The 26490-nt window shown below is 38.5% G+C and overlaps 1 protein-coding gene across 1 annotated transcript in view; it reads left to right on the top strand.

Moving 5' to 3' along the window:
- Nucleotides 1-26490, top strand: part of LOC137168309 (syntaxin-1B) — a 70580-nt gene that overhangs the window by 22131 nt on the left and 21959 nt on the right. The window contains exons 2-4 of the mRNA XM_067570851.1: nt 10863-10937; nt 15653-15752; nt 25454-25528. Coding sequence (XP_067426952.1) covers nt 10863-10937; nt 15653-15752; nt 25454-25528 — 250 coding nt within the window. The remainder of the gene's footprint in view (nt 1-10862; nt 10938-15652; nt 15753-25453; nt 25529-26490) is intronic.

The following is a 26490-nucleotide window of genomic DNA, read 5'->3' as shown; positions in this document are numbered from 1 at the left end:
TTCTGTTTATTTATTTGTTTGTTTTCTGACATTTTTGCAAAACTGCTACGAGCAAATTAAAAGAAATAAACAGTCGTCTTCTTCTGGAGGTAAAAATAACATAAAATCAGTCAGATTTATAAACTAATATTGTGTTTTTGGAGAAAATCAAAAGTATGAGTTTACGTTTGAGCAACAGACGGTTTGGTGAATTCAGATCCTTTATTTAAGTAAAAATGCATAAATATTAGCAGCAAAATGTAGTTTCAACAGGCTGAAGACTAAAACATAAAACACAGCTGCTCATAATAATTATCATAAATATAAACAGTGTTTTTCATGTATTTGTAGTGTTTTTCAGTGTCAGTTGGTGCAGCAGTGATTTTTTACAGTGCAGTGCAGTCGTTTCTCTCCCCTCCCCCCGTCCTGCTCTCTCCATCACCACCCATCCCCCCGTCCTCCTCCTCCCCTCCCCCACCTCCTCATCCTCATCATCCACCATTTCTCTCCTCTCGCTCGTCCTCTTCATCCTCCTTCCTCTCTCGGTTTCCTTTCGGGCCTCCTCTTCTTCATCCTCCTTCCTCTCTCTCTGTTGAGGCTGCAGGGCGTCACTGTTCACTCAGTCGCGTTAATCAGATTAATTTGGTCATAAACACACACACACACACACACACACACACGTGTACACGTATGTGTTCTTAAATTAACTAAACCAACAGAAAATGCTTTTTTTATCATCATCAGCTCTCTGTTTATTATAATTAATAATAAGTTCATGTCATACTCGTCTTCTCCGTCTCTGACCTCCTGACCTCGTTTCCAAATTTCCTCCAGACGTCGTTCAGCTGTGAGGACGAGACGTGTTCGTGTCGTTTGTTGTTTCTTTATTAGTTCTGTTGGTCCACACGTTAGCTAAACAGCTCAATTAGCTAAATAAACAGATAATTGGATAAATGATGTAATCATCATCGTCAAAGTGTCAAACACTTCCAGACTTAAAGGCTTCATATTCGTCTTTTATTTATTTCTGTTCTGATGTTAAATGTGATCAAAGTTCAGAAGGTGAACGTGTGTAGAAACGCTGCCTGCAAGTCAAAACTCAGGGCTTCAACCTGCTCTGACCAATAACTGATCCACAGTTATGATTTCATATATTCAGTCTAGTCATCAAAACTCTCCACATTTACTCAAATACAATATTTAATACTGTAGTTAATGTACTTTAAGATGCGTTTTATGTTTCTTTATATTTATACGAGACGTTGATTTTGTAGTTTGTTGTTTTGTTTATTTCTCTAGTTATTATTAGAAATAATGTTTAAATCGTAGTAACATCAAACTATATCAATAATAAATATTGTAATATTCTGATTATCAGTTTCCTGCCTGTATGTGAAGAATCACACTGACCTCTTATTGATCAGATCAACCATCAACAGATAATCAATCAAACTGCAACAGATCAATCACAGTGCAACGGCTAGTTAATCAAACTCTGTGTGTGTGTGTGTGTGTGTGTGTGTGTGTGTGTGTGTGTGAGTGTGTGTGTGTGAGTGTGTGTGTGTGTGTCAGTGTGTGTGTGTGTGTGTGAGCGTGGCGGCCATGTTGGTATCAGGCTCTCACACTGATGGATGTTTTTACAGCTGCTGGAAGAGGAACTGATTAGTGTGTGTGTGTGTGTGTGTGTGTGTGTGTGTTGGTGGATTTACATGCAACACTGTAAACCTGCTACACGCACACACACACACACACACACACACATACACACACACACACACACACACACACACACACACACACTGAGGCTGTTGGTTTTAAATGTGTTTCGTGATCTGACCTCGTCGCCGTTCACACCGTCAGGCGTCTCCGAGGCGTCAGCTGACCACTTGTGTTCAGACTTCAAGGTCAAAGAGCTCCGCCCACAGTGATGACATCACATTTGATTTGCTGCCAAGAAAACATAAATGTTTCTAATAACTACACTCATTTATTCCAAAGTGCATCCTGCGCTGATGATGTGTTTTCCTGTTACGTTGCCGTCGGAGACGCATCAGGACACGTTGGCGTTTACTCTGTAAATGATTCGTGGTCAAACGCGTCCCGGACGACGTCGGCCGGTCGATGTCATACAGGTGTGTTAACGGCAGCTACAGACAACTACAGCACATTATTTATGTATTGATTCATGCTCTCTTTTTATTTTATTATTTTATACTTATTTCAGTTTTAACCGTTAATTTTTATTTTATTTTTTATATTTGTATCATTTTTTTCATATAAATAGAATTAAATAGATTTGTTGTTGATTTATTGAGTCGTGAATCAGACTTATTTCATTTCAAATGTTGTTTTGTATTTACATATTATTTGTATTTTATTGAATCATTTTAGTTTTTTAATTTCATTTAGATTTTATAGTCTTTATTTTATTTGTTTTGTTTTGAATTGTATGTTGTATTTTATTATTTTTATTAATATTTGATTTTATATTATATATGTTTTATAATTATGCATTTGTTTTCATGTTATTAGTATTAAAGTTCTACTACATCTCCCATAATTCTTTGCCTGTAGTTGTTGAATGCTGATGACATCATAAATACAATAATAACAAAATACTAATAAAAATAAATGTATAAATTTAAAACACACAAAATAGATATAAAAAATAAAAATAAAAACGTTTATATTGTATTTATTGAATTATTTCTAATAATATAGAATCATATTTATTGATGCTTTTCCATTGCAGACAGTCTGAGTGGTTGTTAATGGAAGTCTTCATCTCTCCTCTTCCTCCTCCTCTTCTTCCTCTGCAGTCGTGTTTTTTCTTCTTTTGTTAAAAGACAGCAACAGCAGCAGCAGCGTGTGATCAGTCCTCCTCTTCCTCTTCTCCCTCCTCCTCCTCCTCCTCCTCCTCAGTTTATCTCTCCATCTCGTCTTCAGATCGTTGGATGAAGAGATGGGCTCTCAGCCTCTGCTGTTATGTAACAGTGTTCAGATATTAGTCAGGCCCGCCCTCCGTCTCACGCTGAGGAAGAGGAAGAAGAAGAAGAAGAAGAAGTCGACTCTGCTGAGCTGAAATCTTGTTTCTTTACACTTTAACTATTTACGGAACAATTACAACAATTATTATTACAATTATCAAAAGATATGATGATTTTTCCTCAAATCAAATCCAACGGAGGACCTGATAGTCGTTACAGATCAAACTATCGATTGATTAGTTGAGAGAACAGTTGCAGTCTGAGCGTATCGCGGCGACGGTATCATCATCATCATCATCGTCTTCTTCTTCTTCTCTGCGTTTGTTCTCTGAGGGTCACCGAGTCCTCGGCTGTCACATCGGCACAGACGCAAAAAAACAAAACCTCAGTGGAAGATTTCCACCGGGAGGAGCAGAGAGACGCCTTCAGGGAGGCTGTCTGCACGTTCAAACACACACACTGCTGCTTCCTCCCTCCTCTTCCTCCTCAAACACACACTGCTGCTTCCTCCCTCCTCCTCTTCCTCCTCAAACACACACACTGCTGCTTCCTCCCTCCTCCTCTTCCTCCTCAAACACACACTGCTGCTTCCTCCCTCCTCCTCTTCCTCCTCAAACACACACACTGCTGCTTCCTCCCTCCTCTTCCTCCTCAAACACACACTGCTGCTTCCTCCCTCCTCCTCTTCCTCCTCAAACACACACATCTGCATATTTTATCTATTTTATATTTACGAGTCTGTCTGAGAACAACAGTCAGTCTTCAAATCAACATCAAAGCTGTTTATCTTGCTGTAATCATTCCTCCTGTTCATACTGCTGGCTGCTGGTTGAACTGGAAACACTGGAAACACTGAACTGGTCCTTTAAGGTTCCTGCAGTAAAAGTCTGATTAATGTGGACTAAACAGAAGAGTTCAAAGGTCACGACCTGATAAAGGACACAGTGTGACAAATATTCTTGTCTCGGTGAAATGATTGAACACAGAGGCAGAGGGGACGTAAAGAGGAGTTTTTGTTGTTTCCCATCAGCCCCTGCTTCGCTCCAGAGGTGGCGAGCGCTTTAGAGACGTGTCCGCCGATGACAGATGACAGACGGAGTGGCGGTTCGCTGTGTGTTGTTGATGGCAGCAGCTGATTGGTCAGCGGAGGCGTCTCTTTGTCACGGAGCTTATCTGCTGCCAGCAGACATGTTCTTGTTTCCATCTCCCATGAGCCTCAGCGGCAAAACGTACAGAACGCCATCTGTTCATCTGAGAGTTCATCTGCAGCAGAGGTGGAGGGGAGACCTGTCAGGTGACCCTGCTAGACCCTCTGAAGCTGTTTTCAGCACCTGTGAACTCAGATACCTGTAAAACCAGGTCTTGAATCGTTCCCCTCGCTGTAGTTTCTTTGGTTGCCATGGTCACGCGGCAGGAAGTTGTAAAAGTTGAACCATCATGAGCTCAGACGGCAGCGAAACGTAGTGGAAGCATCAGTGTTAGAGCAGCATGTTACTGTTGTAGCTGCTGGAGGTGGAGCTAGTTTACACTACTTTATATACAGTTAGCTAGTTTAGTCCAGTGGTTCCCAACCTAGGGGTCGGGCCCCTCCAAAGGGTCAGCAGATAAATCTGAGGGGTGGTGAGATGATTAATGGGAGAGGAAAGAAGAAAAAACAAAGTTCTGATACACAAATCTGTTTTCAGTTTTTGGACTTTTTCTCTAATCTTTGATTTTTGCTGAAATATTGGATCATTTGAACATTTATTGAAATGAAAGCATGTGAGAAGTCATATCTGGTGTGTGTGTGTGTGTGTGTGTGTGTGTGTGTGTGTGTGTGTGTGTGTGTGTGAGGGATGGTGGAATTTTCTGGCATTGTTGGACTGTGAGCATGACATCATTAGCATCACACACACACACACACACACATACACACACACACACACACATGCGTTGTTGGCAGGACAGGCTGCCATCGGTCTCTGTGGGAGACTCCGGATCCAGGTGGAGACACCTGAGCAGGACAGAGAGGATTTTAGTCCAGCTGAGACCCAGAGACTCACCTGGAGGTCGTTTATGAAACGTTTCATATTAACACCTGAAGAAGAATTAAAACCATTTAAAGCTTCTTTGTTTTTGCTCTGAGCTGCACTACTGTTAATATTCTCCTGATAATACGATTCAAACATCACTTTAACAAACATTATCAGCAGGTTTCTGTCAAAGAAACTGATCATAAGTTGGATTTTTGTGTTTACAAAGTATTTTAATAGTTTTTTATGTAATAAATACGAGGATTTGCTGTTTTTCTTTGTTTTACATGACAGTAAATTGAATTTATTTATGTTTTGGACGGTTGGTGAGACATTTATCACAGACTTAGTGGTTCATTGATAAATGGAAATAATTGTTAGTTGCAGCCTGAACATCAAACAAACAAACTCCACAGAAACACCAGTTTCATGTGAACATGAAGCTGCTTCAGTCCTGAAAATAAACACATTTAACTGTCTCAACACACAGTCAGGTAACTTTTCTTGAATGTTTTAATTATTGATTATACATATTGTGATTGATGGTATCAGTATCAGTGCTGTCTGTACATGAAGCACCGCAGTGGAAACAACAACGTACAGAACTGTAAACATTATAAGAACAAATATGAGCTACTTGTGTTTCCATTTCAAGCTACTTCAAGAAGGGAAATGTTGAACTTTTTACTCCTTTACATTTATCATTTATCTCACATGTTATTGTAGATTAAAATAAAAATAAACAACAGTAGATCCCTTCAAAATCCCAACAAAAATAACAATAAAACAACAACAACAACCTAATTACATTTCATGTTTAGCTGATCGTAGTTAGATGTGTGTAGTTAGATGTGTGTAGATTGTGTGTAGTTAGATGTGTGTAGTTAGATGTGTGTAGTTTGTGTGTAGTTAGATGTGTGTAGTTAGATGTGTGTAGTTAGATGTGTGTAGTTTGTGTGTAGTTAGATGTGTGTAGTTAGATGTGTGTAGTTAGATATGTGTAGTTAGATGTGTGTAGTTTGTGTGTTGTTAGATGTGTGTAGTTAGATGTGTGTAGTTTGTGTGTAGTTTGTGTGTAGTTAGATGTGTGTAGTTAGATGTGTGTAGTTAGATGTGTGTAGGTTGTGTGTAGTTAGATGTGTGTAGTTTGTGTGTAGTTAGATGTGTGTAGTTAGATGTGTGTAGTTTGTGTGTAGTTAGATGTGTGTAGGTTGTGTGTAGTTAGATGTGTGTAGGTTGTGTGTAGTTAGATGTGTGTAGTTTGTGTGTAGTTAGATGTGTGTAGTTAGATGTGTGTAGTTAGATGTGTGTAGTTAGATGTGTGTAGGTTGTGTGTAGTTAGATGTGTGTAGTTAGATGTGTGTAGTTTGTGTGTAGTTTGTGTGTAGTTTGTGTGTAGTTAGATGTGTGTAGTTAGATGTGTGTAGTTAGATGTGTGTAGTTTGTGTGTAGTTAGATGTGTGTAGTTAGATGTGTGTAGTTTGTGTGTAGTTAGATGTGTGTAGTTAGATGTGTGTAGTTTGTGTGTAGTTAGATGTGTGTAGTTAGATGTGTGTAGTTTGTGTGTAGTTAGATGTGTGTAGTTAGATGTGTGTAGTTAGATGTGTGTAGTTTGTGTGTAGTTAGATGTGTGTAGTTAGATGTGTGTAGTTTGTGTGTAGTTAGATGTGTGTAGTTAGATGTGTGTAGTTTGTGTGTAGTTAGATGTGTGTAGTTAGATGTGTGTAGTTTGTGTGTAGTTAGATGTGTGTAGTTAGATGTGTGTAGTTTGTGTGTAGTTAGATGTGTGTAGTTAGATGTGTGTAGTTAGATGTGTGTAGTTTGTGTGTAGTTAGATGTGTGTAGTTAGATGTGTGTAGTTTGTGTGTAGTTAGATGTGTGTAGTTAGATGTGTGTAGTTTGTGTGTAGTTAGATGTGTGTAGTTAGATGTGTGTAGTTTGTGTGTAGTTAGATGTGTGTAGTTTGTGTGTAGTTTGTGTGTAGTTAGATGTGTGTAGTTAGATGTGTGTAGTTTGTGTGTAGTTAGATGTGTGTAGTTTGTGTGTAGTTTGTGTGTAGTTAGATGTGTGTAGTTTGTGTGTAGTTAGATGTGTGTAGTTAGATGTGTGTAGTTAGATGTGTGAAGTTAGATGTGTGTAGTTAGATGTGTGTAGTTAGATGTGTGTAATTTGTGTGTAGTTAGATGTGTGTAGTTTGTGTGTAGTTTGTGTGTAGTTAGATGTGTGTAGTTTGTGTGTAGTTAGATGTGTGTAGTTAGATGTGTGTATTTTGTGTGTAGTTAGATGTGTGTAGTTAGATGTGTGTAGTTTGTGTGTAGTTAGATGTGTGTAGTTAGATGTGTGTAGTTTGTGTGTAGTTAGATGTGTGTACTTTGTGTGTAGTCAGATGTGTGTACTTTGTGTGTAGTCAGATGTGTGTAGTTAGATGTGTGTAGTTTGTGTGTAGTTAGATGTGTGTAGTTAGATGTGTGTAGTTTGTGTGTAGTTAGATGTGTGTATTTTGTGTGTAGTTAGATGTGTGTAGTTAGATGTGTGTAGTTTGTGTGTAGTTAGATGTGTGTAGTTAGATGTGTGTAGTTTGTGTGTAGTTAGATGTGTGTAGTTAGATGTGTGTACTTTGTGTGTAGTCAGATGTGTGTAGTTGGATGTGTGTACTTTGTGTGTAGTTAGATGTGTGTACTTTGTGTGTAGTTAGATGTGTGTACTTTGTGTGTAGTTAGATGTGTGTAGTTTGTGTGTAGTTGGATGTGTGTAGTTTGTGTGTAGTTGGATGTGTGTAGTTTGTGTGTAGTTAGATGTGTGTAGTTTGTGTGTAGTTGGATGTGTGTAGTTTGTGTGTAGTTAGATGTGTGTAGTTTGTGTGTAGTTGGATGTGTGTAGTTTGTGTGTAGTTGGATGTGTGTAGTTTGTGTGTAGTTAGATGTGTGTAGTTTGTGTGTAGTTAGATGTGTGTAGTTTGTGTGTAGTTGGATGTGTGTAGTTTGTGTGTAGTTGGATGTGTGTAGTTTGTGTGTAGTTGGATGTGTGTAGTTTGTGTGTAGTTAGATGTGTGTAGTTTGTGTGTAGTTAGATGTGTGTAGTTTGTGTGTAGTTGGATGTGTGTAGTTTGTGTGTAGTTGGATGTGTGTAGTTCGATGTGTGTAGTTTGTGTGTAGTTGGATGTGTGTAGTTTGTGTGTAGTAGCTCAGAGGACGGGGCTGTCACACATAAACAACAGTGAGGCTGATATCTGTCTATTTCTGTCTGTATTGATCTGATCGGATCTCTGAGAGCTGCAGAGGAGAAGTCGACCAATGAACAGACACGATAACATCCAGTTATAAACAAACACATTTTAAATACAGTGTTACTGAAGTTTCTAAAGAGAAAAAAGCTTCAGATTTGTTTATGTGTTTCTCTAAAATCCACTTTTCATCTCAAATCCTGACTACAAGTATATTTTATTTTTTTATTTTCTATTTTATTTTATTTTATTGCTGCTGGTTTGCAGCTGTATTTACAGGTAAACTACGATTTGAAATACTGTAGGAGGCTTGAAACATACCTACAGCGTAACTCTGCACAGCATCACCAGGTTCAACAGCAGCTGAACTACAGCTCCCATGATGCCTCAGGTGCTAGCTGCTCAGCTGCAGCAGCGGTGCAGATGGGTCTGGAGCTCCTCCTGCAGCGTCATGGCGTCACCGGCTGCTATTTATATCTGCAGTTTTATAACGTTTGTTTAGCTTTTATTTGACCTGCTGAGAGGAAGATGGCTGCTCTCAGATCAGTCCAGGAGCCAATCAACGTCTACGAAGGTGAATTTTCTGCACAGCTGAGCTGGAAAAACACTGTGGCTCCTCGTTCAGATCCCCTCCACATTATTCATGACACCAGGTTACTGTACGTGCACGCCGCAGTTCGCCTGCTTCACACTTAATCTGTGTGTTTTCAGAGTGTGAAGGGAAGAATGTATTTTAGATCATCTCCATTCAGATTAATGGGCCATTAAATTACTTCTTTTTTCAGGAAGTGAATTCTTTCTTTGGTGTTTTTTAAATCTCAACAACCAAAATATGTTTTACATGGATGAGCTGTAGGGTCCAGCTGTGGGCCTCATGTATGTGGACGTCGGGTCAGAGGTCAGGTGTGAGTGAAACATGAGCGACAGGATTAGAAAAGAGAAGAATTTTTAAGTTTTTTTATTTTTCTGGGTCTTGTTCACAAGTTATGGTGCAGACTAGATTTCACCAGGTGAAATTTACTCGTGTGATGAGGTGAAAAACAGGCAGGACAGGAAATAAACATAATAAACTGTGGGAGTTAGCATAGCAGCATGCTAACGTCTTCTCTTTGCTGTTTGTATAAATTTCACCATGTTTTGAAGAATATGAACAATCAGTATTTCCTCCACTGGCTGCTGCCTCTCAGTTTGCTCGTAAACGTGAACCAGATGTAACTGAGGCGTCCGTTCAGCCTCTTCCAGGTCAAACTGCAATGAAGGTTAGCATAGCAGCTAGCCGGTTAGCATGGAGTAGCATCCATCTCTTTCTCTCCGTCTGTGGCTCCTGTTCTGCATCTTTCTGGTCAGACTGCAGCTATCATGCCTCCTCCACCCCCCCCCCCACCCCCCCTGCCCCCCCCACCCTGCGTCACACTGACTCTGCAGAGGAGACAGAAACAAAAACAGAAACAGAGACGGAGGGAAGGACAAACACACACTGAAACGCCAGATTTATGGCATCGTGACAGACTGTATGTGAAGCTTTATCATCCAACAAAGCTGCTAATTAAGATTCTACAATCATGATATTAATTATAACCTCCAGGTCAACAGGGGGTCATGTTGAAACTGTTGATACAAAGTTGGAAGAACACGAAAATAAAAGTGTTTAGACCGTTTTCATGGTAAACTTTATTAGCTCCACCTGTGCTTTTAAATCTTGGCTGTGAGATGTTGAGGATGAGAGGAGGAGATGTTAGCCTTTATTTATCTCTTTCTACCCGTCTTATGTTCTGTCTTTATTCCTCTGCTGTCTCCCTCCACCTGTCTGTCTCCACCTGTCTGTCTCCATCAGGTGTTCAGCCTGTGGAAACCAGTAGTGTTTGTTTTCTTTTTCTCCCAGTTTGCTGAACTGGTCTGTTAGAAACGACATCACAGACTGTCGATACCGAGGAGTTTTTCATTATCTGCAATCAACATATCAGATGTGAACACACACTCGTCTCAATGGCAACAGAAATCCAATCAGTGTAATTGGAAACCGTTTACTGTCATTGAGCGACTCATTCAGTCTGACTCACCTGCTGACCTCACTAATCACACCTGTCTGTCTGTCTGTCTGTCTGTCTGTCTGTCTGTCTGCACCAGTAAAATATGAATAAAATACTCAAAGCACAAAAGATTAAAAGTGAGATTAAAACGCTGACTTGTATTAAATTAAAGGTCTTTTCATTGTTTTTGTGGACTTTGATTGTTTACTTGTGCATTAAAACCACCTGTTTGTTGTCACATCACCGTCAGATACAAGAAACGCTTCCCTGTTTGTTTTATATCAAACCTTTTAAAGGTTTTATGAGAGACTGACTGTCGTTTATTCTTGTTTATCTGAATGGATGATCTGAGGATGGAGGTTGGTCATCCTCTCAGCTTCATCTGTGGTTCACCACAGAACCACCGAACATCAGGACATCAGGAGGAAGTTAAAACATGTTTCTAACACTGACTGGTTCATATCATCAGAGAAGCATCAAACTGTAAAAGTGTTTGTTGGCTTTTAAAATGTGATTTTAGTGTAAATGAGTGATGACGTCTCCGTCTGTCTGTCTTCATCCATCAAACACTGAGACGCTTTGACTCGGTGTCGTGTTGTTTGACAGAATCTCTCCGTCTGTGTGTCTGCAGGCTAAGGACAGCGATGATGATGAAGAGGTGGTGCAGGTCGACAGGGACCACTTCATGGATGAGTTCTTCGAACAGGTGAGACATGAAAACACTCACACAGCTGCATGCAGACCAGTTCCAACCAGTAGCAGCGCTGGAAGCAGCAGGTCATGTGACTCAGTAAACTCACAAAATTGCTAAAAATTCACAACATACAAACAAGTGTGCAAAATACATTTACATATGTGTACAAGTGAATTCACAGAAGACACAAAATGGCGGACGCGCTCGCAGTCGCTGCAGCTTTTACTCAGTTAACAAACGAAGACTCCAAACACACTTTACCTGAACTCACTCACAACACAAACACCTGAAACGTTCGCTGAGCATAACGAACGTCTTCAGAGCAAAACACAGACGACGAAGGTTGATGATGAAAATACAACGATTTAGTTTCACTTTAACAATAAAGAACACAATGAATTAAACATTTGAACTATTTGAACTATTATGAGTTTTTACTATTTTTAAACATAATGTTTTAGTTTTAAACACATCATTAATTATTTCTCATGAATGTTTGATCTTTTTAACTTCATCACATAATTATATTACAGACCATGAATTTAACAGCCTGTTATATTATATTATATTATATTATATTATATTATATCTTATCTATTAACCTGTAACATCAGGCACTGTGACGCTCAGATGGATGTTTCCATCATGTCCTTTTACATAAAGGACATTTTTTAGAGCATCTCATTAAAAAACACAAAATATCACTAAAGTTTAAAAACGACACACAAACATTCAAACATTCTTAATAAGATTCAGATTCAACCTGTTACATTATTTTTTTTACATCTTTGATCTCTTCTATAAAAAACCTAAAGAACGGCAGTAAAACGTCAACATGCTGATACATAGCTACAGACATGTAGCCTGCAGCAGGAGACAGGAAGTTTTATTATTTACATGATTAAAAACTGGACCAGCTGTTGGTTTGTTGTCTCATCAGCAGCTCATTTCTTGGTGTTTAACGTTAGTGAAACATTTAGCAGAATTGTCTGAAATTTGTTCACTAAATACTTTTGATTTGACATTTTTGCCGGTGAACTTTTACATAGAAACATCTCTCTCATCATAAATAAATAAGAAAACCAGTGAAAAATCACCTGCGAGTATTTAGAAACAGAGAAAGTCAAATGTTTAGTTTTATTTCGGCTGCTGCAGTTTTTAACCAACAAACAGGAGGAAATAGAACATTTGTTGGGGACTATTTTCAGCGGCGGATGAATCCACATTTGGCTCTCTAGTGAGGACGGTGTGTGTGTGAGACTGAGCCAAAATAAACTACAGTGTGTTCATGGTGATGAAGGAACATGTGACCCAGAATATCACCAGAGTTATACTTTAACCTCTGACCCCCCCCCCCCCACCACAGAGCCATGTTTGTCTCTTTTGGGGGGGGGGGGGGGGGGGGGTCTTCAGGGGGGGTCAGCAGGTCAACAGTATCTGCAACATAGAAGTGATGATTCATCTTCTGACAGCTGGAACCTGAAGATTCATGTGAGATGCAGCTCAGCAGTGTGTGTCGAGGTTTTCTCCTCATAAATCCAGATGTTGAAGGTTTAGAGTGTATAAAGCAGACGCCACGGACCGCTTTAATGTCAGACAGTATTTTCCTCTGAGCTGCGGCGGATAAATACATCAAACTAAAATGATACGACCGGCATAAAAACTGTGATATTTTCTAAATATAATAATAAACCTGAATCCACTGTGTACTCGTACGCAACTTTATTAGCAGCGTCCAACAACATAACATAATCCTCTCTGCCCCCCTAACACTCTCTGGTCACTATGGTAACGTTTAAACATGCCTTCAAAATAAGATACACCACAAAAACAAATATAAAAAGCATGAAAAATACAACTGGACATAACGCTGAATCAGTGGGAGCCCTGATGACGTCCCGTCTAGCGGTAACATGTCGCTTATGTCCAGTCTGCTCCGTCACACAGATCCGGCCCGGTACCAGATGACCTACGGACCGGTAGTGGTCCGAGGCCCGGGGGTTGGGGACCACTGGTATAAAGGCTCAGAACATTATGATGGAAGTATATGATGGACATTCACGTGATCAGTTATGTCTCATAAGTTGATCACTTGAGAATTAATAAAAATGGTCAAGAATCCCCAAAAATACCACATGAACACACCAGGACCTCAAGAAACATCATAGAAAACTTCATGCTGCGATTTGGTTTCAAAAACTTTCGACATTTGTAGATTTCTGTAAGGATGGCGAGTCCGTTTACTGTAAGTAAACCTAAAGCCAAACATCCTCTGAACACCATCAGTCTCTAGTTTGTGGTTGTAAAGTTTCATGAGGCTGTTTTGGTGCAAAATTGAACCATTATTGACCACTTGAGAATTGATAAAAAATTGTCAAAAATTCCCTCCAAAATACCACATTAAGACACCAAGACCTCGAGGAACACCAGAAAAATTCATGCTGTGAAAATGTTGAAAACTTTTCACATTTGGAGATTTCTGTGCATTTTTTGGCAATTGGATGGTGGATGGTTCTGGAAATTGCTCCTTATTGTCAGTATACCTGGGACAGTCTAACATCCTCTGAACACCATCGGTCTCTAGTTTGTGGTTGTAAAGGTTCATGAAGCTGTGATCATCCTAGAGGTCACTATAGGTCATTTTATACAGTGAGGTCAAGTTTCAAACAACGGTCTCACTACAATGAAACGGTTACCATGGGGACAAACATCATCACACATGAATACAGTTATGCAGTTCCCCAGTATGCAGAAATATTCAGATACACCGTTTATACTGCATGCAAATACTGCACAGGATCAGCATAAAGAGGGCATGTCTGTAAAGAGGAGACTCGAGGGTAACCATAGCAACCATTTTCATTCAGATACCTGGAGCTGAGAAGTCAAAGGGCCCCTTTGAAAATGGCCAGACCAGTTTTTCTGGTACCAATGGATGCGTCTGGTCTCATATGACACCAGTATCTTCACTGCAGCTTTAAAGAGTCGCTACTACTCAGTAACGTCAGCCGAGGATGCCGGCGTCCTTGGGGAGTTCGGGGAGTTGGGGGAGTGTCGAGGGTTTAGGACAAACCTGTCAAACCGTTTTACTCAGACAGCAAAGTTTACAGCCTCCATCGGAGTCGGACTGAATCTTGATAAGCTCGTTATAAATTATAGGAAGCTGCATTAACCTTGAAACGAGCCCGTTAAAGAGGAAGAAAGTCCTGGATTCAAATTTATGGTGATCAGACTTTTACATGGACGGATGCAGCTGCTGTTGAAGGTTTACAGGCAGTTTGTTTGTTGTATAAAAAGAACTGACGGCCTGTTGAATTTATTATATGTTCTGTTACTGTCAAGCACCAAAAACGGAGCTGAAGTTTCATTCTGTATCACTCAGAAACACATTATGGAGAATAAAACCCAGTTTCATCTGATATTACAATGAAAATATCATGGTGGCCACCCTGATATATGTTTTCCATTGTTGTCTATAGTGGTTGGAAATGATTCTTTAGAATAATCCATATAATAATCTATATAATCCTGTGAATGAAAGTATCATTTACAGCCACCTGCTGCTGATAATTGGACGATTTAAACTGAATAGAAATTAATTATCTCATTGATTAGTGTATGTGAATCCTCTTTATGCTTCTACACACACACACACACACACACACACACACACACACACACACACACAGCGTCTCCATGTCTTCTGGTTGAGTGTTTTTTTTGTTTGTACAGATTTTTAAAAGAAAATGGAAAAAAAAAAACTGGTGAAGCTTCACACTCATAACTCTAATGTATTATTATTATACTTATTAGAATAAAATAATAATAAAAAGTTACCTGACTGACATCAGCCAATCAGAGACCAAACACATAATTCCACATAAATCACTAAATATAATGTCATCTAACATTCAAACAGGATAATTCACAATATAAAAGCAAAAGAAAGCTGCAGTGTGATAATAAAAGATCAAATAATGTGACATCAGAAACTCGTCACATGTTGAAAGTTCAGCTACATAAAAGCGTTCGATTGTTCCTTTTATTAAGTTTTCATCGTTAAATATGAGAACAAAACAAAACAGACCAAACAGCTGACAAAGATCATAAAAAAAAGAAAAGAAGAAATAAAATAATTAGACATGAAGTAAACGTGAGCAGTTTAACGCTGACTCGTTAACGAGAGAAAATTAATTTGATGAAGGAGAAACTTATATTTATATATAAAAACACACATATCTGTATTTATTTATGTCATATTACTATTATTCTTACCAGGGTTTAATAAGATAAAGAAGATGAACTAGGCTAAACTAATAATTAAGATATTCTGAAATAAATAAGGATTCACTAAAGCTTATAAATTAAACATTTAAACTCTTTATAGCAGAAACAATAACTGGACACATTAATAAAGTGCAGCAGCCTGATAAACTTTAATTGAGGAGGTTTAAATGATTTGATGGATAGAAGATGAAGAGTGTGTGTTGTGTGTGTGTTGTGTGTGTGTTGTGTGTGTGTTGTGTGTGTGTTGTGGGAGAACGGTGACCTTGAAGCCGCCGGCCGACGGTTATCGACCGACAGAGATCTGCTGATCTCCACCTGAGGGGAGAAGCTTCATCCGTCACCTTGTGTTTGTTTGAAATCAGCACTCAGATACTCTGCCTGTGTGTTTCCTCTGATGACATCACTGTGATGCGTTTCCTGTGTGTGTGTGTGTGTTCCAGGTTGAGGAGATCAGAGGCTGTATAGAAAAGCTGTCGGAGGATGTGGAGCAGGTCAAGAAGCAGCACAGCGCCATCCTGGCCGCACCCAACCCTGACGAAAGTAAGACTCACACACGCACACGCACACGCACACACACACACACACACATATACACATATATATATATAGTATAAGTTAGGGATGTGCAGAGAGTCCAGTATTTGTATTTGTATTTGAATATAAGTGGAAAGACGTCACAGCGGAGCAGAGGAGAGACACTGAGATAGTGATGTAACCGACCTGCACGCTGGTTTATTTTTCTTCCTGAAAACAAATAATTTTTGAAATATTTGTATGAAACAAATATTCATATAAAAACCCACTATTTGTGCTTTGCCGAATAACGTATTTGTATTCAGGCGCACCCCGAGTATAAGTATATATAGTCTTGAGAGATTTCCATCACTAGTTGCTTCCACAGTCGCTAACTAACCTTCATCCTGAAGACTTTGTCAAGGACTCATCATCTCACTGGAAACGATGTGTGAAAGGAACGAAGCGCAAAGAAAAGTGTTTTTACTGCTGTTGAACTGTTGTGGAGCAGGTGCATCCAAATGCAAGAGACAGCAGGCAGGATGCAGAATATTTAATGAATGAACTCAAAAGTCACAGGAGACTCTGAGACACTGAGACACAGGAACACAGGAACACTGACCGTAACTACGGGAACAAACGCAGTACAAACAGCAGACGACTTGACGAAGACCAACTGGACTATAAATACACAGGGTGATCGCAAACTAGACACAAGGGGAAAATATTTCAAAATAAAACAGGAACTAAAGTAAACAGACAACAAGTGACACAACACACGAGCAGACTGGGAGCAGATAAACTGGGGAAGACACTGGGAGCAGAACTGGGCTAACCAGGGTTAGTCCAGGGCCAAATACACAAAGAGTCCAAACATAACAGAAAAAGTCCCGGCAGGAAGTGACAGAATCCTGGATGAAGAGCAGAAACTCGGACCTGCAGCGTGTTTTATGTCAGGAAATCTGAGTTAAACGTGTCGATGATGTCGCTCAACAACAACATCAGTGATCGGATGAGTTCTGAAACATCAGATCAAACCTTTAAACTCCTTTAACGAGATTGTTTTAGTAAACAGATGATAAATAATGTTAATAACTATAACTCAGATCACACCGAGAGAACAGAAGATGCTAACATTCAGACGTTCGCTGCGTCTCAAACCAAATACTTCTGTTAGTACACTTTCATGTAGTACACTGTGTGCACTATATATTACTGGTGTAGTGTCGTCTCCAATCAAACACAGCTGCTGTGCACTTACCGGAAATGACGATCGCAAATTAGCATTAGCTAGCGTTAGCATTAGCATTATCATTCGCGCAACCAAATCATTTCAGACTGCTAAATTAACCCAAAAACATACTGACGGCTTATATCTTTAAAAACACACATGTATAACTCACATTTATATAATGTGGTGATGTTCACCGTAGTTACAACGTCCTCGGCCGTCATTTCCAGTTTGAAAAGTGGTCCCTCCCCTTCCGCTACGTAGCCAAGATGGCGACCATTGAGAGCGAGAAGTGTCCATAGTTCCACACTCGACTTTTTGACCGTTTTGAGTGCACCATCCGGGTTCTCACAGTGCATTTCCCATAATTCTCAGTGTGAACGCACCTACGCACTCAAAATGTTCAGTGTAAGTACAGAAGTGAAGAGATTTGAGACGCAGCATCAGTTTCCTGCTGCAGTCTTCAGTCTGCGCTGATGTTTTTATGAATTTACTTTCCCTGCAGTGCTGCTTTTCTTCCGTGTTACCAGCGTAAAACCTCGATGTGAACATTGATCACTGACGTCTAAGAAATGTGTTGGACGCATTTCCTTCCTCATAAAACATTTGCAAAGCACATTTTTGTTAAAAGTTTGGTTCCTGTATTGTTTACGTCCATGTTTACGAGGCTGCAGTCTCCACAGCAACACTAGAGGACAAAAAAAACTACACACAGCTCCTTTAACTTTATCTTACACCTGCTGCAAATCGTTGGTATTTAATCAGACGGATCAAACACAGATCGACTTTCCTGCTACATTAATACATGATGACATGAAGAACACATGAGGAAATAAATGAAGTGAAAACAATGATCCAACTAAAATTTGCAACAAATTAATGAACAGGACCTTAAACTGGTGGTCTGGGGCCACGGGCGGGTCCAGGAGCAGCAGTGTGCTCGTTATGGATCCGTTTCCTCTGCAGAGAAGCTTCCTTCGTACTACTCGGCAAATGCGCCGTCATAATAGCAATCCGCCAAGGTGTAAGCACACCTGGCTCCTAAAGGGAATGGGAGATGACACTCTGATTGGTTTATTGCATGTTAAAACACACCCATGATTAATTAGGAGACTAAGGACAACCCCTTTGAACCGTGCACCCTCAATGCAGTTCAGACCATGCACTTTAGATGGTTAAAATAGGGCCCTAACACATGACAACAGGTGGTGGTTTATGATTTATTGATAAAACAAAATTGTCAAAATAGAAACAAAAAGAAAGTAAAAATGATCAAAATGGTTCCAAAACTGCAAACATTCAAAGTAACATCTGTTTTTGTCACTATTGTCTTACAGTGTTTGTTGGGATCAAACCTGCTTTTATTGTATATTTACATTTGTTTACATCCAACCCTGAAGGTAGAATCTCCATGGTAACGCCAGATGTTGGTGAACCGTCCAGATTACATGTAGATCTGTGATTGTAGAGACGTGCGCTGATCTGAGACACTTTCAGACTATAAATAAAGATAAAAGTGTTGAATATTCTGCCAGTAACACGACCCTGAACCTCGGAGTGAAATCTAATCCTGTTAACGGCTCACTGATGAGCCCGCTGGCAAACGTCCATCATCATCGGTCTCTTCAGTCGCAGCCTCCTGACAGATCAGTGAAAAAGTCTCCAGTTTGAGAGTGTGACCCGACACACCGTGACTCAGCAATAATGACTCAATGTCACCGCTGAAGCCTGAAGCCAAGTCTGAGCTGACAGGAACACCACGCTGCAAAAAGTTTAAAGCCTTTAAAACTCACTTTACGGTCACTTTAAAGGAGCAGACCTGTGTTTTTACATGTTTATCTGCAGTCGCTCCCCAAACACATGCAGCCATATTTCAGCTTTCGTAGTAATTTGCAGAATTTTTTAACCTTCACTCACCAAAACATACGTATTTATAATTTGTAGTAATCATGATTTTGAATTTATTTGACGATAATTATATTGAATTGATGAATTAGAGTTTTCATAAATATTCTGTTGTGTAATTTTGTACCAAGTTAAGCTGAAATGAGGTTAAATGGTTAAACTTTGCTTTTTATTTATATCTATTTAATCAGTCGGCTGTTGTGTCTAAATCGTTTTGACTGTAGTGATGAATGACCTTTAAGACTGCACTATACTTGGCACTAAATGAAGATTCCACATTTCATTCAGTGACAACCACTCGTACGTTAGTGACATGATGTGTCAGCAGCAGCCTTCTTCAGTGTCACTGAAGCTCCGGCAGGAAGGATTCACAGACCGCAAAACACCAATAAAACTCTAAAACCAGCACAGACACGTGTTTCATTAAAGTCTCAAGTAGTTTATAAATGTTTTTCCTTTTACATTAAAGAGTTAAATTAGCAACACAGAGTCCAGGATCTCTGAAGCAGCAGACTGAGGAGTTTTGTTATTTCATGTGAGAGAAGCACAATGGAAATAAACTTTTAGCCTTATTGTGTTTTTATCCTCCACAGTTTCATTGTATGTGAGGACTCGCTGCAGTCTTAAATTAACTTTTATTGTTGTCAAATAAATATTTATCTGTGAGTTGATTTGAGAGCGTATGACAGTGAACTGAAACCAAGATTACATAACATAAACATTACAGCAACATTAATTAGGAAATAGTTGACTGTTGTAAACACACAGGATTCACTGGACAGACAAACAAAAGTTCTGTTTACATTCAGTGTTTCTTTACAAAAAGTGATGTCAACATGAGCATGAACAGTAACTAACATTAGCATTTTAAAAATAATGGTAGCTTAAAAAAAGTAATGTTAGCTTAAAAAAGTAACATTAGCATTAGAAAAGTAACATTAGCATGGAAGTAATGTTAGTGTAAAAAAATAATGTTAGCTTGAAAAAGTAATGTTAGCTTAAAAAAGTAATGTTAGCTTAAAAAAGTAATGTTAGCTTAAAAAAGTAACATTAGCATTAGAAAAGTAACATTAACATGGAAGTAATGTTAGTGTAAAAAAATAATGTTAGCATTTAGAAAGTAAAGTAGAAGTTCTGGGAATATTTATCAAATCTTTCACAATTTACCATCAGGGCCAAAATTTTGCATTACTGCAGTTTTTTTAATTTAACGTGGTATTTACTGAGACTAGAAATGTAAATGAGCTGCAGTTCATCGGATCGGCATTAAGTGGCGCTAATGTCGGGTCAGACTACACGATATCGGCCTGATGATCAAATCAACAACAAACATCACACTGATGTATGATTTAGACTTTCCGACAATATCTCTGACGTCCATCATGGATGAAACGTCCATAAATCCTCTTAAAGATGAAAAAACGCTCCTCATAACATCACATTAGTTTGACACCACAGTCGTCACATTTGGACGTTTTTCTCTGCGCTGTTTTGGTTTAAGATTATTTTTATGGTATTTTTGTCAGGTGTCACCACATCATAATCCTTCAGACTGGAATCTGAGACCCGAGGAGTTTCTCTGTTGTCGTCTGTCATTTGATTTTATTGTCAGACAGTTTTCTGTTTGTTCTGCATGATGTCAGGATTTGATTTGACGTTCCTGCATGATGTTTTCTCTTCTGTTGCATGACATATGATGTTTATTTTTTCTTTTTGTTTTTTCTCCGATGTTTTCCTTTTATCTTTGTCTTTATTCCTCTCGCCCTCCGCTTCCTTCCTTCCTCTCTCTTTTCTTTCTCCATCTTTTCTTTCACCTCCTCTCCCTCCTTTGTCGTGGTGTTTTTCTGTTGCATGCTGAAACTGAAGTCCGTCCTCGTCTGGTTGACGTATTTAATCTGCATGAAGCCCAGTTAACGAGGAGGTTAACCACTGAGGACATGTGAGTGACGTCTGTCTGTTTCTGAATGTGTAAATAAAATGTTAATCATCCCTCAGAACATCTGAGGCAGGTTGGAAATACGAATGATTCATTCACACGCACATAAAAACAGTTTCAAAATACAAAATATGATCATGAAAAACTAAAATGAAAGCTAAAATGTTCAAAGACACAAAGAATGTGATGAAACATTAACATGAAATGACATCAGATTAAAAGAAATCAGTCGAGATTAAATCAGATTTAAAGAGAAAAATAATGAAATTCAGAGGAGATTAAATTAAAAATGTGAGATGAAACTATGATAAAAAAGCAACAAATCTTTCTGTGTAAAAACGTCTCTTCATGAGGATCTGAGTCGACATTCAGACTCTTCTTCCTCCTCCTGCTGAAAAGCTGTCTCTTCTTCTTCTTCTTCTTCTTCTTCTCCTCAGTTCTGGGTCGACTCGCTCTCCGACCGTCATACAAAATGCATCCCAGTATTCCTGCCTGAATAATGCATGATGGGAGTTGTAGTGAGAGCTGTAGCTCTGCTTCCAAACCACAGCCATTCATGAAGACTCTCCTCTTCATCCTCGCTTCATTCATGGATGTATAAAGAGAACTTCTCTTTATACATCTTCTTCTCTTCTCTTTATACATCTTCTTCTCTTCTCTTTATACATCCATGGCCTCATTATATTTCACCGACTCTTTATCTCATCGGCTGTTCATCATGTCAGCAGCCAAACCTTTCAATGGTTTCACAGAAGTCAATAAACAAGATTTCCATTTTCATCAGGAAGAGGAAAAATAGACAAAACGCTGGAGTGAAAGAAGTGAGGTCACCAGATCTCTGTAATAGTAATAATAATAATAATAAACTTTATTTATATTGCACTTTTCAAAAACAAGTTTACTAGTTTAAGTGCTTCACAGACATAAAACAAAATACACAAATACTGCAGTCTGCTCCTCATCTCTGCTGAGGCTAGCAGCTCCAAGCTACATTAGCATTTTTAAAAAAAAAAAAGTAATGTTAGCATTAAAAAAGTAATGTTAGCAAAATATAGGAAAGTTAGCATTAAAGATGGAATGTTAGCGTTAAAAGGTTATGTTAGCATTGAAGAAAAGTTATGTTAGCGTTAAAAGGAAAGGTAGCATCAAAGAAACAATATTAGCATTTTAAAAAGTAATGTTACCATTAAAAGTTATGTTAGCATTAAAAAAAACTAATGTTAGCACTATAAAGAGTAATGTTAGCAAACAAAGGAAAGTTAGCGTTAAAGAAGTAATGTTAGCATTAAAAAAGTAACATTAGCACTGAAAAAAGTAATGTTAGCATTTAAAAACTAATGTTATCATTAGAAACGTTACATCAGTATTAAAAAGAAGTAATGTTAGCAATAAAAATGTAACGTCAGCAGCATAAAAAGTAATGTTAGCATTAGGAAAATAACATCAGTATTAAAAAATTTAAAAAATTAGAAATTACAAAAATTAAAATACTCATAAATCTCTCACAAATACTAAATCTGCCTCACTGTCAGTCCCACATTAAGCAGAGAGAGAGAGAGAGAGAGTGTGTGTGAGTGTGTGTGTGTGTGTGTGTGTGTGTGTTGATATCAGGTGAAATTGCATCGTTCATTATCAGCTTATTAATGCTAATTGGTTAACGGAGGCGTTCCACCAATCAAATCATCAGGTCTGGCTGTGATGAACATCAACAACCTGAACAGAGTCTGAGGCTTTCGTCTCCACCTGGTGTCATCATGTGATCAGTATCTGATAAAGACATCCGAGTCTTTACATTTACACTGTTACACTGTGTTCTCATTATCTCAGTTATGCCCACACTGTGATTGTGATCAATATGCAAATTAGCTGGGCGGAGCTGGTGGAAACAACACTGTGGATTCATTTTAGCAAAGAGGGAGAACATGCTAGCTACCACTGCTACTTGTTTAGTAAAATAAAAATAAAAAAGGAAGAAGGAAGGACTCACAAAGATCATCTATGAAGCAGAGATGGAGGGATTCTGATTTTTAGGCTGTAGTTTGGGTCAAAAACACTGGATCCTACATTTCCCATAATGCACCTGAATAGTGTCTTTCAACATCTGTCGACTCCAAACCTCCAGTCTGTAACACAAACTTTCTGTTATAAATTAGTTTTCTCCATGCATGATGACCAGTGCTGGAAAGTAACTAAGTACATTTACTCAAGTACTGCACTTAAAGTACAGTTTTGAGGTACTTGTACTTTACTTGAGTATTTCCATGTGATGCTACTTTCTACATTTCAGAGGGAAATATTGTACTTTCTACTCCACTACATTTATTTGACAGCTTTAGTTACTTTTCAGATGAAGATTTGACACAATGGATAATATAACAAGCTTTTAAAATACAACACATTGTTAAAGATGAAACCAGTGGTTTCCAACCTTTTTGTCTTTTGACGTCTTACAAAAAGCAGTGTGTAGTCGGGGTCACATTTCACATGTCTATGAGTTGTTAACAGCTCCACCAAATAGTGATTTTTCCCTCTAAACTTCTCACATGCTTTCATTTCAATAAATGTTCAAATGATCCAATATTTCAGCAAAAATCAAAGATTAGAGAAAAAGTCCAAAAACTGAAAACAGATTTGTGTATCAGAACTTTGTTTTTTCTTCTTTCCTCTCCCATTAATCATCTCACCACCCCTCAGATTTATCTGCTGACCCTTTGGAGGGGCCCGACCCCTAGGTTGGGAACCACTGGACTAAACTAGCTAACTGTATATAAAGTAGTGTAAACTAGCTCCACCTCCAGCAGCTACAACAGTAACATGCTGCTCTAACACTGATGCTTCACTATTAATAATCTAATGATGTCATATATAATAATATATCAGTCAGAGGGACCAAACCACTACTTTTACTGCAATACTTTAACTACATCAAGCTCATAATACTTATGTACTTTTACTGCAATACTTTAACTACATCAAGCTCATAATACTTATGTACTTTTACTGCAATACTTTAACTACATCAAGCTCATAATACTTATGTACTTTTACTGCAATACTTTAACTACATCAAGCTCATAATACTTATGTACTTTTACTGCAATACTTTAACTACATCAAGCTCATAATACTTATGTACTTTTACTGTAGGAGGATTTTTCATGCAGGACTTGTACTTGTAATGGAGTATTTTTACATTGCTGTATTTGTACTTATACTTCCTCCACCACTGCTGATGACATCACTATGACATCATCAGGCCACAGAAGACATCATATAACCAGGACCAGTAAACTGTGTTGTATTTAACACTTTCTTAAATCCCTTCAGTAATGGTGACATGAAGGGACAAAAATCCCAAGAATTTCAAAAAATATATATATAAATTTAAAAAATACTAAAACAAAAAACTCAACTAACTCATGTTCCCTGGAATAAAATCTATTTTTGTTATTTCCGTTGTGGTATCATGACTGAGCTTTAGCATGCTAACAGAGCGTGCTGTGAGGGGAAGAGAGGATGAAGGAGGCGGTCAGACGGAGAGAGCAGGGTGAGTCAGAGGTAGAAAGGCTGATTGCAGCGTCTGAATGGCACTGCAGCGCTCGTAAATCTGAGCTGCACTACTGCAGCAGCACACTCACCCCTCCTCCTCCAACATGGCTGACATGATGTGATGTTACTTGTTCCTGCACACACACACATCATCAAACACGCACCTCACATCGCTTCTCTTCTTCATTTATAATCACCACATCGTCCTCATTCCTCTGCTTTTATTTCATTTTCATATTAAAGTCCAGTCATCGTCGTCTCCTTTAGTTTTTTATGCAGCAAAATGTTGCTAAAATTTATCTGAATTACTAGAAAATGGTCAAAAGAAAACGTGAATGTTGGTTTCCATCTATGATTGTTGAATATTAGGAGATAAACAGATGCTTTACTGCAGTAAAAATACTAATACAGCAAGTAAAAATACTCTATTACCAGTAAAAGTCCTGCATGAAAAATCCTACTACAGTAAAAGTACATCAGTATTATGAGCTTGATGTAGTTATATTGTTATTTTAATGAGCTGCAACATTTAGTTGATCAACAGGAAATTAATCAGCAGCTTTTTTGATTATCTGATAGTTGTTTTAGTCATTTTTTAATCAGAAATACTGAAAATTTGCTGGTTTCAACTTCTAAAATGTGATAATTTGAAGCTTTTATTTGTGATAAATTACAGCAAACTGAATATATTTTGTGTTTTGTCTGATGTCTCTGTTGATTCTGACGAACTGTAATTGATATTTTATGATTAATCGAGGAAATAATCGATAGATTAATTGATAATGAAAATAATCCAAACTTTTACCTGATTGTTTATTTTTATTTGTACTATAGTGACTAATAATGTGAATTATTCTGTATTTTACTGCATCGACTCTTCACACCGTCAAGATCAGAAAAGTATCAATGAAACGACTTTGATCATTTCGAGGAAGCGTTTCAGGGTCTGACATGAATCTCGTTGCACTGATGGAGAAACGCACATCAGGAAGTGGAGATGTCTCTAATAGAAGCCTGTCCTCAAATAAAGGCCTCTATTAGAGAACTTACGGTAAACGTTTTTCCAGCTTGTTAACTGACTCGTTTTATTTTTCCCTTTTTTTCCAGAGACCAAGCAGGAGCTGGAGGACCTCACAGCTGACATCAAGAAGACAGCCAATAAAGTTCGCTCAAAATTAAAAGGTAACATCGACGCACCTAAACGCGTCTCACTGACGATTCAACAGTACGACTGAACGTCTAATAGATCCACATTTTATCCAACTCACTGTTCATACCTGTCTGGACAGTTAAAAGAGGAAAACTGAAAAATAAATAGATAGAAAAAGATATAAACTTTAAAAATAACAATAAAATGTGGTTGTTTTCTTCACAGAAATCTATGTAGCTTGTTCTATTTTATTACCAAATTGATTTTTTTTATTCTAATTAAAATATTTTTATATTTGTAAATATGTGTGTACATTAATCCTGCCTTGTACAAAGACAATGCAAACCATGTGCACCTTTAAATAAATACAACTATTGATCAGCCAGCAATAATTCATACTTTAATTATGATGTAAAATTTCAAAATTGTAGGTAAAAACAATCGTTTCACTCCCGTCTCTCTGAGGGTAACGTAGCCGCTCCGTCCTCGTCACTACAGCGCCGCCGGCGGTGAGTTTGACATCACGGCGCAGGTGACTCCGCCTCCCTCAGGGTGTTTATTTTGATCTGACTTTTATTAGAGGATTTACGGTATTCCTGTGACGGGACGAGAACGCACGTCGACCTTCAGAACAAGAAAAATATTCAGAAAAACAGTCCCAGTGATTTATCAAGCTGTAATCGCTGCGACAGCGTCACGCACACACACACACACACACACACACACACACACACACAGTCGTGCAGCAGCGGTGGTTCATGCTGAGGGTTCAAGGACATCACTGCTTTAATGTGAACAGCCAGAGGTTGGACTACACACACACACACACACACACACGCTAACAGGCCTGCAGACACATGTACATACACACATTATGTTAATACACGTGTGTGAAAGGGTGAACACACACACACACACACACACACACACACACACACACACACACACACACTGTACATATGCAGTCTGAGAATAGTGGTGATGGTGGAGATAA

The sequence above is a fragment of the Thunnus thynnus genome, chromosome 17, assembly GCF_963924715.1.
Source record: "Thunnus thynnus chromosome 17, fThuThy2.1, whole genome shotgun sequence".
In the NCBI taxonomy this organism is placed as follows: domain Eukaryota; kingdom Metazoa; phylum Chordata; class Actinopteri; order Scombriformes; family Scombridae; genus Thunnus; species Thunnus thynnus.
This window is presented reverse-complemented; position numbering and strand designations above follow the sequence as displayed.